Source organism: Hippopotamus amphibius, chromosome 17, assembly GCF_030028045.1.
Source record: "Hippopotamus amphibius kiboko isolate mHipAmp2 chromosome 17, mHipAmp2.hap2, whole genome shotgun sequence".
In the NCBI taxonomy this organism is placed as follows: domain Eukaryota; kingdom Metazoa; phylum Chordata; class Mammalia; order Artiodactyla; family Hippopotamidae; genus Hippopotamus; species Hippopotamus amphibius.
The window spans coordinates 11,563,187-11,579,526 of record NC_080202.1 but is presented as its reverse complement, the minus strand read 5'-3'; the positions used below and the strand labels follow the sequence as shown (position 1 = coordinate 11,579,526).

The following is a 16,340-nucleotide window of genomic DNA, read 5'->3' as shown; positions in this document are numbered from 1 at the left end:
CTCATTTAACCTCATAGGAACCCCATAAGGATGTGCTGATATTATCTGCATTGAACCAATAAGGAAGCTGAGACTCCTCTGATGACGTGCAAAGGGCACATGGCTATTAGATGGCAAAGCTTGGATTCAAGATGAAGGCTATCTGACCTCAGTGATGACTATTCTCATCATGGCCATGGAGAGGCCTCCTGTGAGTGGGAGCTGCCAGGTCCAAAGAGTTGGTACCAGTGCCCAAGACTAAGGGGACACTGGGAGGACACTGGCCCGTGTCACAAGGACTCTTGTGAGGCTCCACTTGGGACTTCTGCCCCATGAGGAGTAGCACTGGCTCCCAAGGACCAGACCTCGGCCTCCCTGGGCCCCTACAGGACAGGCAGGATGCCCTCATGGGCCGTCTGTTGGCTCCCAAACACCCTGTTCTTCCCAACGTGGGGGCCACAGGACCTACCCAGGAGACTGAGCCACATCCTGAATTGTAGCCCTTCATCCTCCAAATCAGCCCTCCCTCCCTCCCCCCCCCCCCCACCCCCAGAGCTCTTCCCACTGTTGTCCTACTCAGACCCCTGCAGAAAAGCCAGCAAAGCCAGCTGGTGAGAAAGAACACATCCAAATACAGAAAATGTACATAACCAAGTCGGTTTTTTGTTTTTGTGTTTTTAACTCAAGAAAGGGCTTTTACTGTTTTTAACTCACTTCCTGGGAAGTTAATTTTTAAAACACTCTTATGGAGTTTGTCCATCCTTTGTGTTACATTCAGAAACAATGATGCCACCCCAAACCCTCAGCGATGGGGTGACCACAGGCAATGAAGCCGGGCCCACCTTTGAGCTCTGTGGCGGGGGTGGGGGGACATGTCCCTGAAACCCCGACCCTCCAGGCCCTGGCACAGAGATACTCAAGGAAAACGTGCTGATCTGTGAATGGCCTCCCATGAACTCTATAAAAGTGTTCTTAAGAACAGTACTGGATTACTGTTGAAGCCCTAGTTTACAACGCCTTAGTGCAGAGGAGCAGGGAGAAATGCAGACCCAGTGACAACGGGCCGTGTTCTGCTCAGAGCCTTAAATAAACATAGAAACTATATTACAGATGCATGTGTCAGTGCAAGGCATGCTGTGTGCAGCAGATGGGCACGCACGGGCGTGTGTGCGTGGAGGCGCGACGTACACCCACAGGCACAGAGACACGCGGGACGCAGCCTTCCTCCAGCCCCGTCTCCTCTCCTTCTCAACAAAGTGCTCCAGCAACAGGAACCCCGTGAGGGGGACTGAAATCCCTTGTTTGGCCCATGGTTTCAGGGCAGGTATCTGAGTCCTGCTTTGTTTTCCTTTGGGGGTCAGTCTCTTGAACATTTGGTCAGTCAAGGCCAAGCCACCAGCAGCCAGGCACTGATCCCAGAGAGAAGTCGGCTCCAGCTCTGAGCAGGCGGGATGACGACTGTCCTGGGGTGAGGCGGCAGTGACAAAAGGCCTGCCTCTCCGTGGCCACCTGCCAGCGTGCACGCCCCACCAGGGTCCCACCTCTAGCAAGGCCTCCAAACTGGGCAGTCAGTCCTTCATCGTTGGAATGTGAGGGCAGCTTCCAGGGCCAGATGGGGAGGCCAGAGCTGGACCGAAGCTTCGATTTTGGTTACTTCAGCATCTGCAAGGCCACAGCCCTATGAGTCCAGGGCCCTCAGTCGATGTCAGCCCTGGTGTCTCCTGCAGCCATGGCTCTGGGGAGCCACAGTGGGGGGGAAGGGAGGCGGGCAGGGAAGGGTGGTGCTCCTGGTTCAAGCCTCTGTTCAAAGCCTCACTCAGCCCATCCTCCAGACAGGGTTGACTGTGAAACAATCTGGGAAGGTCAGTCCAATTCACTTGGCTGCCAAGTGATGGTGGGTGTGTTGGAACTACCCAAGCTGGAGGAAAGCTCACTACATGTTCCCAAGCACAGCTTTGCACCTGCCTCCCGCAAGTTACAAAAAAAAAAAAAGATAACAAAAAAGGAATCTGGATTCTCCAATACTCGCCCCCGCCCCAGTGAGGCCCAGGACTACCCACCGAGGGTTCAGAGCCTCCACGTCAGTGTTCTCAGTAGAGAAGAGCTCTGGCAGCACCCCCCTGAGGTGGGCAGAGTACACCCCTCCCTGTGCGGGTGGCAGCTGAGCCACGTCCACCCGGCCTCTGCAGTGGTGGCAAATCAGGCTTCCACGTGCCATCTTGGTTTCCTGCCTCCTGCCCTTGGCCTTGCCAACCAGCCGGGTGGTATGTCTAAGGCACCACGGGCGCCTAGCTTCCCCAAAGGATGGGTCCCGCCAGGGAGAGCCATGAGGACGAAGAGAAAGGCCTTGCGGGAGCCCTACCCCCCAAATCCCAGGTGACACACATTCCGATCCTGTCCCTGGACACGCGTGCGCGCGCGGAGGTCATGCAGCACGACGGGGGAGGAGGGCCGGGAGAGGGGCCACAGTCCCCAGCCCCCTGCCCGCAGGGGCGGCTGTTGGCATGAGGACAGTGGGCCTTTGGAGGCGCGGGATGAGCGTGCTGCCGGGTGGCCCTGGGCGCATGCAGGGGCTCAGGACGCGGCCTCATCTTCTTGGACGCCGGGGAGCTCCGAGCTCTTGCCTCCTTCGCCACACCCGTCTTTCCTGTTCAGGGGACACCAGGGGCAGAGGGAGCTCAGGGATCAGAACATGCATGCACGAGGACACTCTCACACACTCACAGGCATTTATATCCACATCTCTCAAATCCTCCCTCACCCACTTCCCAAGGTCGTCTCAGTCTCACCCCCCTGCATTGTGGTCCCTTGCTGGTTTCCTCACCCCTGGTCTCAGCCCACAACCCTCCATGGGCTCCCTACTGCCTGGAGACGAAGTCTAGACTTCCCAGCCTATCTTCCGGAGCCTCTCCAGATCTGACCTCCCTGAGCATCCTCCCTGCATCCTCAAGGACCAGCCAGGTCCCAGGCCTTCCAGGTTGGCCTAGGTCAGCCCCCGTGGTCCTTGGTAGAAGGGCTTTGGTTTTGCATTTTCTTTCCTTTGTTCACAGGACAGAGTCTACCTATCCGTCTCGGGATTCTATCATATATTCAATAGATTCCTGTATCTGGTTTTTCCCGTAAGACCTTTTTTTAAAAACATGATCAATGAGTGGGTTTTGACATCTTTAAAAAGGATCAATCCCATTGAACTCTACTGTAGAGTTTCAACAATTACCCCAAAGCATAAAAAGCAGAGTCAATCAAGGACACATGCTGAGACTCTCATGAGGTAAAACCTGCTTTTCAAAATCATACTTGAGCCACAGAACTATATAGAATTTTATAGCTGGGAAGTATTAAGCCCAATCCTCTCACAGTCCACCATGAACGCGTCCATAAAAGGACAATGATCGCCTTGCTCAGTTGTAGTCTGCATGCCCAGCCCTGTGCCCAGCGTGGACGAGGCACTGGATGTGTCCTTAGCCTGTGACTGGCCTGTCCCACCACTAGGGGGCGCCAAGTCACAGGCACTGAGCTGGAAACCAGATGTCCAGGTTTGCTCCTGGTTCTGCCCATTGTCCTGGCACAATTAGAAACAGCCTCCTCTTTTGCTCTCAAAAATGGCTCCATTTGGATGCAAAATATGTGGTCCCCTACCCTATGCCCAATTCCAGCATCGCAGCCTGCAGATCTAGAGGAGCCCAGGGACCCCCTCCCCTGGGCCTGGCCACCTCACCGAAGAGACAGGGAACAGCAAGTAAGCTTGGGACAGTCAAGGTCTTTCCCGGACCCCACCCCTAACCCCCCCTTCGGCCAGCGAGTTTGTCAAGAGGAGGGCAAGAGGTTGGTATGTGGACCTTCCCTAGTGCAAGCAGCCTCTGGCAGGGAGCAGACACCCGCTTGTCCATGTGATGGGACCTGATACATCTGGGTGGTCTCACACGAACGAAACCAACATCTGGGCCCCCGGACAGCACACGTGAAACTGCTCCTTCCCGAGGGGCCGAGGTTCCTGGACAGCGGCCGCTGCACCCCCTGGGGAGCACGCCTCCTCCGCAGAGCAGGGCTGGGAGGCACAGCCTCTCCGCCCCACAGCCCCCTTCACAGGCTAGAGGAAGGCGACCCACGTCCCAGGACCACATTCTGGTCCAGGACCCCCTCACTGTTTTCTCTCTGCAGGTCTGTGCACAAACTCTAGCAGGCCTGGGTGGCACCCCAAACGGACTTTTATTTCAGGGGAAGATGGCAGAGACGCTGAGGACAAGGCTCAGGGAGGTTTGGGGAACTGCTTTTCTGCCCTCTCCCCGGGGGTGGTGAGGGCGCCTGCCCGGCTCTCAGGAGCGGGTTCGCAGCACTGGGGGTTCCTCTTCCCAGGCCCATCGTCACCAGTCAGCCTGTCCTCACTTGCTGGACAAGCATTTACAAAGTGCTGACTGGGCACATGTCCTTGGCAGTGGCTGGAGGTAGCACAGGCCACTCTGGAAAGCAGCTAACAGCCCCCCAGGCCAGAGGGAGTCAGCAGAAGTGTCCCTCCCTCCACAGACAAGCCAACCTCTACAAAGAGGTCCATCGGCAAACCTCGACCAGGCTGCCGGGGGCTGAGAACAGAGCTGCACACGGGGCCCTGCTCTGAGGCCTGGCCGAGCCCCCAGGCTCCCGGCTCAGCCTGCACCGCCCGGTGATGCTGTGATGCTGCGAGCGAGGGGATGGGCCACAGCCCCTGCCCCCCTGCAGGGAGAGCCCTCAGCCCAGCAGGACTTACGACAGTAAGCTTCCTGGGGCAGACATAGATCGCTCTTCCCTCCGTGCCTGGGGCTCGAACGGGTTCCCAAAGGAACGCTTTCTCAGCATGGACTTCACCAGGATCTGGGGAGGACACGTCACCGTGAGGAACACAGGTCCCCAGGTTCCCAGACGCACCGGCCGCCTCCACGCTGACTCCCAGATGGGAAGGCCACTGGGTGGGCTCTGCTGAGGCCCCCTTCCCTTGGGCAGAGCCAGGAAGAGCATCCCAAGCAGAGGAAATGGCAAGAGCGGAGGGGAGGCGGTAGAGGGTGAATTCCGGGAACGGTGAGGAGCCTGGTGCATCTGATGTGCACAGCGCGGAGGCCAGGAGCAGACCAGGGAGGGTCTGGAATGCCAGGCTGAGGGCGTGGGGAGTGCAATCAGGAAATGCCTTCCGGCTACACGGAAAGGAGGAGTGGAGGAGAGGCTGTCCCAGGGGCCAGAGAGGAGCTGTGGCCTGGGGGGAATGCCAGGAGGGGACAGGCTGCTGCCCCTCTCCCCTGCTGTCAGACTGACTTTGTCCCTCCTCCTGCTGTAAGGACAGCTCCATCCCCCTGCCCATGAGCACACAAACTCTCACACACATGCATAGCGCCAGGGTGCCTTCCCTTCTTCCTTCCTTCTTTTCATTAACAAGTATTTATGGAGCACCCACATATGCCAGACACTATTCTAGGCACAGGGACTGTACTGAGGCAAAACTTCTTGCCCTCGTGGAGCTTATGTTCTAGTTGCAGGGACAGGCAATAAATAAGACAGATCAGTAGAATGTAGGTTAGTTAGGGGTAAGGCTCAGGAGTGAAAAATAAAGCAAGGAAGGGAGATAAGGTATGATGAAGAGGAGGCTGGAATTTTCAATAAGGGGCCAGGAAGGGTCACTTCTCACCGAGAAGGTGACCCTGGAGTGAAGACCTGGAGGGAGTGAGGAAACGACCCAGTGGACATCTGGGCCAGGGCACCCAGGCGGAGGGAAGGGACGTTCAAAGGCACTGGGGCAGCAGCTCCCGTGGTGCGTGGTTGGAACGGAGTGAACGGAGGGAGGAAAGGAGGTCTGTGGGGGGAAAGGGGGTGGGCAGGCCGTGCAGGGTCTGGCAGGCAGTCAGGGCTGTGGCTCTTACTCTGAGCGACATGGGAGCCTGAGTGAGCAGGGTCTGAGCTGAGAAGTGACATGAGCAGGTCACTGAGCCACCCTGGCCGCTGAGCTGAGTGTCAACTGTAGTGGGGGCAAGGGGGGAAGCAAGGGGACAACCTGGGAGGCGATTCCCCTGGTTTAGGAGAGAGGTGATGGTGATTAAGACCAGGGAAGCGGCCGTAGGGACCCTACAGGAGCCGACAACTCCAGGGACCCCACAGAGCTAGAGCCTCAGAGATCTGCAGAGCACAGGGACTGTAGCCAGCTGGCCCTAGTTGGGTCCAGACCCATGGGGAGGCAGGAAGTGCACAGACCAGACCCCACCCCTGGCACGGGCCCCAGCTCGCTCTCCTGGCCTTGTGCTCACCCTGACTCACGGTGAAACCTCAGCACAGGGCAAGCCATGGCGCTCAGCGTCCCCCCACCCCCCACCCCCAAAAAAAGGCAGCCACCAGGGCCTACATGAATAACTTCCAACGGTTAACGTGGAAGCTGTCCAGAGGAGGATGCGAAAAGCTACAGCATGAGCGGAGAGCGGAGGGAGCACACAGGTGGTGTTTGCCTGACGTGCGGGGGCCCTGGGACCACTTCTCCAAATCAAAGGCGTCCTAGGCCTTTTCCCTGTCATGTCCTTGGCACCTCGTCCAGTGCCTGGAACACGGCAGAAGTTCAATAAACGTTAGGAAGGAGGGAAGGAAGGAAATGCTTCTGCGGTCATGGTGAATGCTGACACTCAGCGAGGGCAGCACATTTAGACCATTCACTCTCCAACCTCCTGGTCTCCCTACCACAAGGCTGAATAACACGACCTTGTTCCCGTGGGTTTCTAAAGGGACAGTGGCCTCAGGGTCCCAGCATCAGTGATGGCCAACCAGGCAGCCCTCTGTACCCTCACAGGGCCCAGCACAGAGCAAGTCTCAGGGGGTGGCCACGCCCCCGCCCCTGCCCCGGGCTCAGAACCTTCCACCTCAGCCTCTTACCACCGTGGTCCAGCTGGGGATGAGCTTGACCGAGTTCTTCACCTCCTCCTCGGTCACCTCCACCATGCTGCAGTGCTCCTCCTCCGAGGGAAGGGGCTCCTCCCCATTCCTGGTCACCCAGGGATGCAGCTGTGGAGCAGAGGGCAGGGAGGGTCAGGGCCACAGGCGACAGACACCGGCCAGCAAGGGACATGGGCACTCCAGCTGTCTTGAGGGTCTGAAGCCCCCAAACCCCAACCCAGCACACACATTCCCCCAGTGTAAGGCTCCCCAAAAGGGGAAACTGAGGCCTGTTTTCTGTGGCCCAGCCCCTCTGGATTCCCCAACCTTGATGTCCGGCACCCCAATTCTCGTTTCGGGGTTCTTGTCTAGCATCTTCAGGATTAAGTCCTTGAGCTCTTCGCTGACCTCTGGCCTAAAGGAGGGGAAGGAAGGAGATGAGGGAGAGACACGTGATGGTCCTTTCCTTCCTACCTCTGTATCCTACCCTGCTCCGGGCTTCCCTAATTAGTGCACCCAGGACAGAGACACCACCGACCCTCCTTCTGGGACAGCAGAAGGGACACCCCCAAAGGTAGCAGGGTGGAAGGAGCGAGTTCCAGAACTAGTGTGTGGACAGCCTTCTCTCCTGAGTACAAAGTAAAGCAGTCTCCCTCGGGGGCAGAGGCCACAGACACAAACGGGGTCCCCTGGATGAAGGGCACCCCCTGGGGGGCAGAGATGGCGAGGAAGATGTGAGAAGAGTCACTTTATGGGACCCCAGGGGGCCTGCACCCCCACTCACCATCTTATCCTCTCCTCCACCTGGGAGGCACCCAGGGAAAAAACTCATTTGATAGAGGAGGAAACCAAGGCCCACACCTCCACCCAGAAGAGGGACAGCAGGGCTGAGACTCAGGGGAAGGGGAGCAGAACTCAGCCCCACAACAGTCTGGACTGTCTCTGCCCAAACTTCAGGCTTTGTTGCTACTTAAATTCTTGGAAGGAGGAACGTACTCTTAGGGCTGTGACCTTGGCTTCCTCTGCTGTCCTAGATACTTAATCCCTTTTAAAACTCCTGGGCTGGGGAGACGGATATACAACAGGAGGAAGGGCTGGACGGAAGGGCTGGATGGAAGCCAGTGCTGTAGGGGGGTGGCGAGTGGGGGACGGGGAGCCATGTGGCAGGTGAGCAGGTGGCAGGACGCAGGGGTCCTTGAATGCCCAGGCCAGAGCGTGCCTCTTCTTGTGGGCTTTGGGAAGCCTTGGAAAAACTTTAAGCAGGAGGTAAGGTGAGATCTCTGGTGCTTCATCAGGGTTGCTCTGCCCTGACTGTGGTGGTTGGACAAGGCAGAGGCCTGAACTAGGCAGGGGGTACAGGCACCCATGCAGCCAAGAGAAACGTAAGAGATGGACTCAGCAGGGCGTGGGGCCAGACCAGAAGTGGGCGCAAGGGGACAGGAACACCGAGGACAACTCCCAGGTTGGTTTCTGAGCTGCCCCGGGCACTCTGAGCAGATGGCAAGAGGGTCCTGAAAAGTGAGGTGCCAGGGGGCTCAGGCTGGCTGCCCTGGTGGCTGCCATCACAATCAGAAGAACCATGGATGGGCGGGAGGACTCTCCAAACAGCCCCTCTGGGCTCAGAGACCTCAGTCACAGAGGAAGGGGCAAGAGGGAGCCCGTGGCTTCAAATTCCAGACCCACTGAGACTCCACTTTTCCATCTGTGAAATGGGGGAGCGCAGCACACCGGCATCAGGAAGCTCCCCCATCCTGTGTGGAGAAAGTGGGTGCAGGGTCTGCGTGGGGTGGATGCCACCGATCTCACAGAGGCCTTCAGTGAAGGAACAGGATGAATGTTGGACCTGGGGTCATCCCTGCCCCAGTCCTGGCCTCAGAGTTCCCATCTGTACATTGAGATCTGACCCAGATGTCTGAGACCCCGCTCACATCACCCTCCCTTTGCTCCTAGGGAGCAGCAGCCCTGCTTCCAGATCTGCAGGATGGGGTGGGGCCGAGAAAGGACAAAACTCTGCTAAAACCCAGACATGCCTCCCTGGGGGTGGGCAGGGCCCATGGCGGACAACTCACTCCTCGGGGAACACGATGGCCTCACTCTTGATCTTGCGGTGCAGGGCCAGGATGTAATCATCGATGAATGGGCACTGCGGGGGGAGAGACAAAGGATGCGGGCCCAGCGCCTCGACTCACTGGGGACAGCTCCCGGCTCCTCGTGAGATCGGGGGAGGCTCATCTAACTTGTTCAGGCCCTAGCCCACAGCAGATGCTCCACAAAACTGGACTGAACAAATGGATGCGTGACAGCCACTCGCAGCAAGGCCTGCACTGCCAGGGCCTAAAGTTTGGGAACACGTTCCTTGAGATTCCCTCCCGTGCCTCTGCATGGTTCCTGGAGTGGGAGTACCTGTGGACAGGGATCTCAGCCACATCAAGGTTGGGTGTCCGGCCTGACCCAGGGCAGGAGTCAAGGACAATTTTTTGAGTGAATGAAGGCATCAGTGAATGTGTGAATGAATGAATGAATGGCATCAAAGGACGGAAGGACAGGGGGCACTCAGGCTGGAGTGGTGGCGACACCACTGTCTACATCTTCCTTGGGATGTCTGCTGTCCCAGGGCTCCTGCACATGAATCCATCCCCCCAAGGGGACAAGAGAAGAACAGAAAAGTCCCTTTTCCTTCCGTCTTCTCTGAGCTGGATGCGCTCTTTCAAAAGTCACTTTACTTAAGGACACAAAGGCAGAGCCTGCATCTGTCATGCATCCCAGTTCAGCTGGCCTGGCCCATGGTTGTGGGCCTGCCCCAGCTCTGCCAGCCCACCTGGCACTCACCTTCCCATAGACAAAGCAGTACAGCGTGACGCCCGTGGCCCACACGTCCAAGGCCTAGAAAGAAACAGCTCACATCGGTCCCCCAAAAGGAATCGATTCCCGTTGGTCGCCCAGCTTCAGCAGGCCGTGGGAGAGGGCAAGCGGGGAACCTCCCTCCTCAGTCACGTATTCACTCAACAAACACTCCCAGGCCCTTGTTCCATGCTGGACCCTGTGCTGAGCATCAGGGACATGGGGGCAGCCAGAGCAGGGCGCTTGCCCTCCAGGGTTTCCAAGTCTCCTCGGAATGGGCCCAAACCACACATATTTCCAACTCAACAGGTGCAAAAACCCCCTTCATCTACAGGGTCACATTTGCTGTACCCACGACACAGATGCACCCCAGAAACGACAGTATAGGGACTTCCCTGGGGGCACAGTGGTTAAGAATCCACCTGCCAATTCAGGGGACACGGGTTCAATCCCTGGTCCAGGAAGATCCCACATGCCGCGGAGCAACTAAGCCCACGTGCCACAACTACTGAGCCTGCGCTCTAGAGCCCAAGCTCCGCAACAAGAGAAGCCACCGCAATGAGAAGCCCATGCCCCACAACGAAGAGGAGCCCCGGCTCGCCACAACTAGAGAAAGCCCATGTGCAGCAGTGAAGACCCAACACAGCCAAAAAAATAAAATAAAATAAAATACACACACACACAAAAAAGGGAGAGAAAAAAAAATGAAATGACAGTATATATTAAACTTGTACTCACTAAACCAGCTCTGGCTTCAACAGGTCATCCCTCTTCCTGATGACCCGCAGGAGACACCACCAACCACCTTCTTTCTGACACCAGAACAGCCCCTGGCCCTCAGCCACCTCCACAACCCCTCGGGGCTCCCTTGTGTCCTGGCTTTGAATGTGCCCTCTCTCTACAAGTTCCCCCTCTGGAACCCACTTTCTCTTCTCATATCCACTTTCTCTCTTATGTAAGTGATTCTCAAATCTCTGCCTACCTATTCCTGCCACAGATGCCTCATCTGAATCCAATCAGGGAACACCAGACAAACGCAACCTGACATCATTCTACAAAATAACAGGCCTGTTCTCTTCAAAAATGTCAAGGCCAAGCCACTCTTCCAGATTAAAGGACCCCAAAGAGACACGACAAGTGAATGCAGTGACTGACCCTGAATCAGATCCTGGACTAGAAAAAGGCATTAAAGGACAGTATGGGGACAACTGATGAAATCTGAACAAGGTCGATTAGATAACAGTCTTTTATCGATGATAAATGTCCTAACTTTGATAACTGTACTGAGGTTATGTAAGAGAACGTCCTTGTTCTCAGAAAATATCCCTGGAAGTATTTAGCAATAAAAGGGGATAATGTCTCCAACTTCTATAACCACAGGGAGAGACAATGACAAGCAAAATGGGACAAAAATGCCAACAATTGATGAATCTGGACAAAAGATATAGGGGAGTTTTTTGTATTATTCGTGTAATTTTTCTATAAATTTGGAATTATATTAAAATTAAAAGTTAAGGGGGGAGGGATAAATTGGGAGACTGGGATTGACATATACACACTACTATGTATAAAATAGATAATAAGGACCTGCTCTATAGCACAGAGAATTCTACTCAATGCTCTGTAATGACCCATATGGGAACAGAATCTGAAAAAGAGTGGATACATTTATACATATACCTGATTCACTTTGCTGTACAGCAGAAACTAACAGAATATTGTAAATCAACTATACTCCAATAAAAACTAATTAAAATAAAAAATTCTTAAAGATAAAAAGTTTTGGGGACTTCCCTGGTGGGGTGGTGGTTAAGAATCTGCCTGCTGATACAGGGGACATGGGTTCGAGCCCTGGTCCGGGAAGGTCCCACATGCCGCAGAGTAACTGAGCCCGTGCACCACAACTACTGAGCCTGTGCTCTAGAGCCCTCGAGCCACAACTACGGAGCCCACGTGCCGCAAGTACTGAAGCTTAGAGCCTGTTCTCCCCAACGAGAAGCCACCACAATAAGCCCGCGCATCGCAACAAAGAGTAGCCCTTGCTCATCACAACTAGAAAAAGCCTGAGCGCAGCAGCCAAGACCCAACATGGCCAATAAATAAATAAATAAATAAAATAATTTATAACAAAATTTAAAAATAGATTAAAAATTTTTTAAAAATCTCTATCTACATCCCTGTCTTGAGCTCCACACCCACACACGTGTCCAAATACTTCTCGACCATTTCCTCCGTGGCAGGACCGCAGCGGGGCAGCCAGCACTCCACAGATGTGCCCGGGGACACGCTGAACCACAGCCCCTGCTCAGAAAGCACCGGCCACTGCCTCTGTCACTTAGGACAAAGCCCAAACTTCCAGACCCCCTAAACTCTGTCCAGGTCCAGTTCTCTTGCACGTTCTCTGGGCTCCACCTCCCGCTCAAATTCTCCCTGTTCTTCAAGGCCTAGTTCAAAGGCCGCTGTATCCAAGACATCAGGGGAGCCTCCAACATCCCTCAAGCCTCACGCTTTCCTGCCCTTTCACCGTGACCAGGAGGGCAGGGAGCTGGGCCATCTGGGCTCCGTCTGTTCCACAGCCCAGCCCAGAACTCGGTACAGAGCTGCCGGTGGGAAATATCTGCAGAGAACACCCGAGGCCATTTCGCTGGAGAACTAGAGGAGGCCCAAGCTGGGAGTTTGTCGGACTCCAGGAGGAGGCAAACACGAGGGAGGGGACTGTGTTCGGTGCTCCCTCCTGAGACACGAGGACCCTGGCATCCTCAGGCTGGAAATGGGACCCCACAGCACACACTCCCACCCCTCCACCTGAACCCCAACCCGGCCCGGACCCTGGGAGCCACCTTCCCACTGAAGCTCTGGCCGGAATCAGAAATGGCCTCGGGGGCCATGAACGCTGGGGTCCCGGCCGTGCTGGACAGCCGAGCATCGTTCCCCTCAAACTGGTTGCTGACGCCAAAGTCTGCGATCTTCACGTGCCCGTCGTCCCCCAGGAGCAGGTTGGATGGCTTGATGTCCCTGTGGATGATCTTCTGGTAGTGCACTGCAGAGAGAGGCAGCTCAAGCGCCGGCCTGGGGCCCCGCCGCCCACAACCCCCATCTGCCCTCGCCTGGCCACGGGCGCTGCCTCGAACTCCAGGACAGAAGGATCTGGGACTGCCAGGCCCCTGCACACACTCATCTCATGGTGACCTTGGAAGAGGACTTCAGAGCCCTCTGCTCAGCTATGCAGTAAAGACACTAACTCGGGCTGTTAGTGACACAGCCAGGACTCGACTCTTAGGAATCTTTGGACCCCAAGTCCAGTGCTCTCTCTGTGGCAATCAAGGCACCTGCCACTGATGGTGGATGTCAGATGTCAGACGGGAGGGGTTCTCCATAGGCCATCCCTGGCCTCCTATATGAGTGCTGTCCGCAGGCTCCAAGCCCATCAAAACTTTTCCCCACTTCCATTCCCCTCACCCAGCCTGTCACAGCTGACCCTGCTCCACGGACTGACTGTGGGATTGTGGGGTGTCCTGCAGCGGTACTGCCTCAGCCCTAGAGACCCTGGGCTGAAGGGGTTTTGGAGAAGGAGGGCACCTCAGGCCTTGGGACTGCCGGGATGAACATGGCTTGGATAAAGGTCAGCCCTCTCTAGTAGGCTGAACGCCCACCCTGCTTCCTGGGTCTAGCACTACCGTGAAGAGATGGGCAGCTCAGGCTGAGATGGGCGGCGATGTCTCAGCAGAGAAAAGGCACTGACTTCATCCCATAGCCATCCACCTATGGGCTCCCTGCTCAACAAATACTTTCCCCTGGACCAACAGACCCCAGGATGTTGGAGACGAGGGAAGATGGAACAGGAAGGAGGGGAGGGGAGCGGGGTGGAAGGAGAAGGAGAGGAAGGCTGGGGGCAGAGGGAGTGAGTGTCACATAACAATAACAACAGAACCCATGGCCCTACAGCAATTGCCTCCTATGTGCCAGGTACACAAAGCATTTGACACACACCCATCAGAGCACAGAGGCTCAGGAGGCTGTGTGTTTGACCACGGAAAGTGGGCTCAAATTCTTATCTCAAACCCTGGTCTCTCCCTTGAACTCCCATTTCTTTATCCAAATGGATATCCCATCGCCATCTCAACCTATAACCCAATATTTCTCAATCACATCTTTAATTCAGAACTTGATTTCTCTGTCTGCAACCCACCCCCACCCCTACCCTCGCCAAACAAACAGAACAGAGAAGCTCTGTTCCTCCTTTAGTCTTTCCCATTTGGTTAATGGCCATATTACCAGCTGCTCAGACCAAACACTTCAACTCCTCTCTCCTTCACACCCCACACCCAATTCATGAGCAAGTCCTATGGGCTGGACCTCTGAGATATCTTCCAGATCTGACTGCTTCTCCTACCTGCATGGCTGCATTTGCTCTGTCTGTAAGAGTCAGGCCTGAGCCTCCCTGACCACAAGGCCATCCCCGGGCAGCCTCAGCTCTCCCTTCTTGGGACCAGAATCACAAGGCAGGTCTTCAGCACCGGCGCCTCCGTCTGTCTGCCAGCCCAGCCCCTGGTGCGGAACCAATCCACTCCAGAAAGCCCTTCCCTGGGATTAGCTGGGTCTCGATGAGGCTTTACTCAAGAGCCAGATGGGATCAGCTTGTAAGTGGGGTTTTTTTGTTTGTTTGTTTGTGAGGAGAGAGGATGGGAGACAACAGGCCCAGGACAGGAAAGGGGTGGAAGCCGAGCTGGTATAGGGTTGTGTCCACCGCCGCCAACCACACCAGGGTGAAATGCCCCCTTCCCATACCTCTAGGCCCTTGCTAGGGACTTTCTGCAAAGCTCTCTCCTCTCTGTGCCTCGGTTTCCCCATAGGTACAAAGACAGCCTTCAAATGAGGACACTGGAGTGGCTCAAATGAAATAAAGACATGCACTGCAGGTCAAACTTCAGCTGGTCCTCACCTGTTCCCCTAGGGAGAGAACAGCCTTCTGATAAACCAAGCTGAGATTTCAGAGGAATGGGCTGTGCCCCACTCCCCAAACCAGGCCAGAACCCTAGGTGTCTGCGGGTCCTCTTTTTCCCATGACCAGTTAGTCACCCAGTGCTGGCCACCCCACCTCCTCCACATCTGCTCCCCGCTGCCACGGCCCTAATCCAGGCCTCACCATCTGTCACTTGGGCTGCAGAACCAGCCACCTCCCTGACCAGCTGGCCGCCTCTCGCCCTCCATCCAGCCACCACCCTGCCGCCAGACAGTGCTTTCTAAGACACAAATCCTATCACTCCCTCCCCTGCTCGAAGCCCTCAGGGGCTCACCAGGCTGACAGGATGAGTCAGGAAAGTCCTCTGTGGAGGCATTCTCAGCCCTGGTGGTGCGGCCTGGACAGCGTTTCCAGCATCTTTCATTATCCCTAGCTTCCAGGTTGGACTTACATTCTCCCCATTCTCAAATAGCACATGCCCACTCTCCTCTGCCCCACTGCCATGCAGTTCCCTCTGCCTGGTGTAATCCCTGCCACCATGCCTCAGCCTGGCCAGTGAACTCCTACCCATCCTTCAGCACCCTGCTCATAAGTGGGCTCCTCCAGGAAGCCTCCCCCGGGCCCTTAGTGCTCTGATAGTCTCCATGCCTCCCCAGCCTTGGCAGGCACTGCTTAGGTTCCTGTCCCTCCCACTAGGCTGTGAGATTCTTGAGATCACTTCTGGGTCTTTGGCATTTACACGCCCCCAATTGGCACTTAGTAGGTACTCGTAAATGGATAAGTGAATGAATAAATGAATTCCAGAGACAGAGGCTAAGCGAAGGATAGAGCTCCTCCCTTCTGACCTCTCAGCACCTTAGGGCCCCTCACAGGAAACCGACTCTGCTACCACCCACGAGCCCCATGCAAGGACAGACTCTTCCGGGAGCAGCTGGACATAAATTCCTTCCCGCAGCTCTTGAGGCCCAGTGGAGAGACTAAGCTTGGCTACGAATTCAGCAGACGTGAGATACAGGCAGAACATTCAAGGTGCAGACCGACGAGGTGACGGAACAGGCGCAGGGAAGCACCTGGCGCATGCCCCGTGACGTCTGCCGCCACCCTACCTGGTCAGGAAATTTCGGCCCCGCCCACAGGCCCATTTCCCCACCCCCAGCTAACGATGATTGGCAAGTCAGCACGGACTGACAGGAACTGCTCAGAGCCGGCTCAGCCTGGGCTCCGTCTCCTCTTTTGTCCCCGCTTCCCCCCCCGCCCCGCCCCCGCCCGGGTCCCCAGCCCCAGGAGGGCGGGCAGCCCCTCACTCACAGTACTCAAGGCCCAGGATGACGTCCTTCAGGTAGAGGCGAGCTTGCTCCTCGGGGAAGGGCTTGTCGCAGGGCACTTCCATGACCGGCCTATGGGGAGGGCGAGGAGGAGGGGTGTTTCGCAGGAATCAGAATGAGCAAAGGCAGCTTGCAGGTGAAGGGGAACAGGGCCTGGGCGTACAGACCCCTCGGGACCTTTTGGGGGCCCTCTATGCTCGAACGGGTCCCTAAAACCTAAGATGGTAGCTTCTTCTCCTATATAATGAAAATTTGAAAACACACAGAGATGCAAATACCCCTTTTCAATCATTACAATTTCAAATTAGCTTTATCTTAATTTCTGATTGGCTTGGTATTCCTTCTTCTAAGGA

The 16,340-nt window shown here is 55.9% G+C and overlaps 1 protein-coding gene across 3 annotated transcripts in view; it reads right to left on the bottom strand.

Moving 5' to 3' along the window:
- Positions 1-634: 634 nt before the first annotated feature.
- CAMKK1 (calcium/calmodulin dependent protein kinase kinase 1) overlaps positions 635-16,340 on the bottom strand; it is a 28,323-nt gene continuing 12,617 nt past the window's right edge. For 2 of the 3 annotated variants that reach the window (XM_057714255.1, XM_057714256.1), the window contains exons 9-16: positions 15,971-16,059; positions 12,540-12,739; positions 9,688-9,741; positions 8,928-9,001; positions 7,186-7,273; positions 6,859-6,987; positions 4,724-4,827; positions 635-2,626 (exon numbers count right to left, since the gene is read on the bottom strand). In XM_057714255.1, the coding sequence (XP_057570238.1) occupies positions 2,554-2,626; positions 4,724-4,827; positions 6,859-6,987; positions 7,186-7,273; positions 8,928-9,001; positions 9,688-9,741; positions 12,540-12,739; positions 15,971-16,059 (811 nt within the window). In that variant the 3' untranslated portion in view covers positions 635-2,553. The remainder of the gene's footprint in view (positions 2,627-4,723; positions 4,828-6,858; positions 6,988-7,185; positions 7,274-8,927; positions 9,002-9,687; positions 9,742-12,539; positions 12,740-15,970; positions 16,060-16,340) is intronic. The other variant, XM_057714257.1, reaches the window with a different exon arrangement.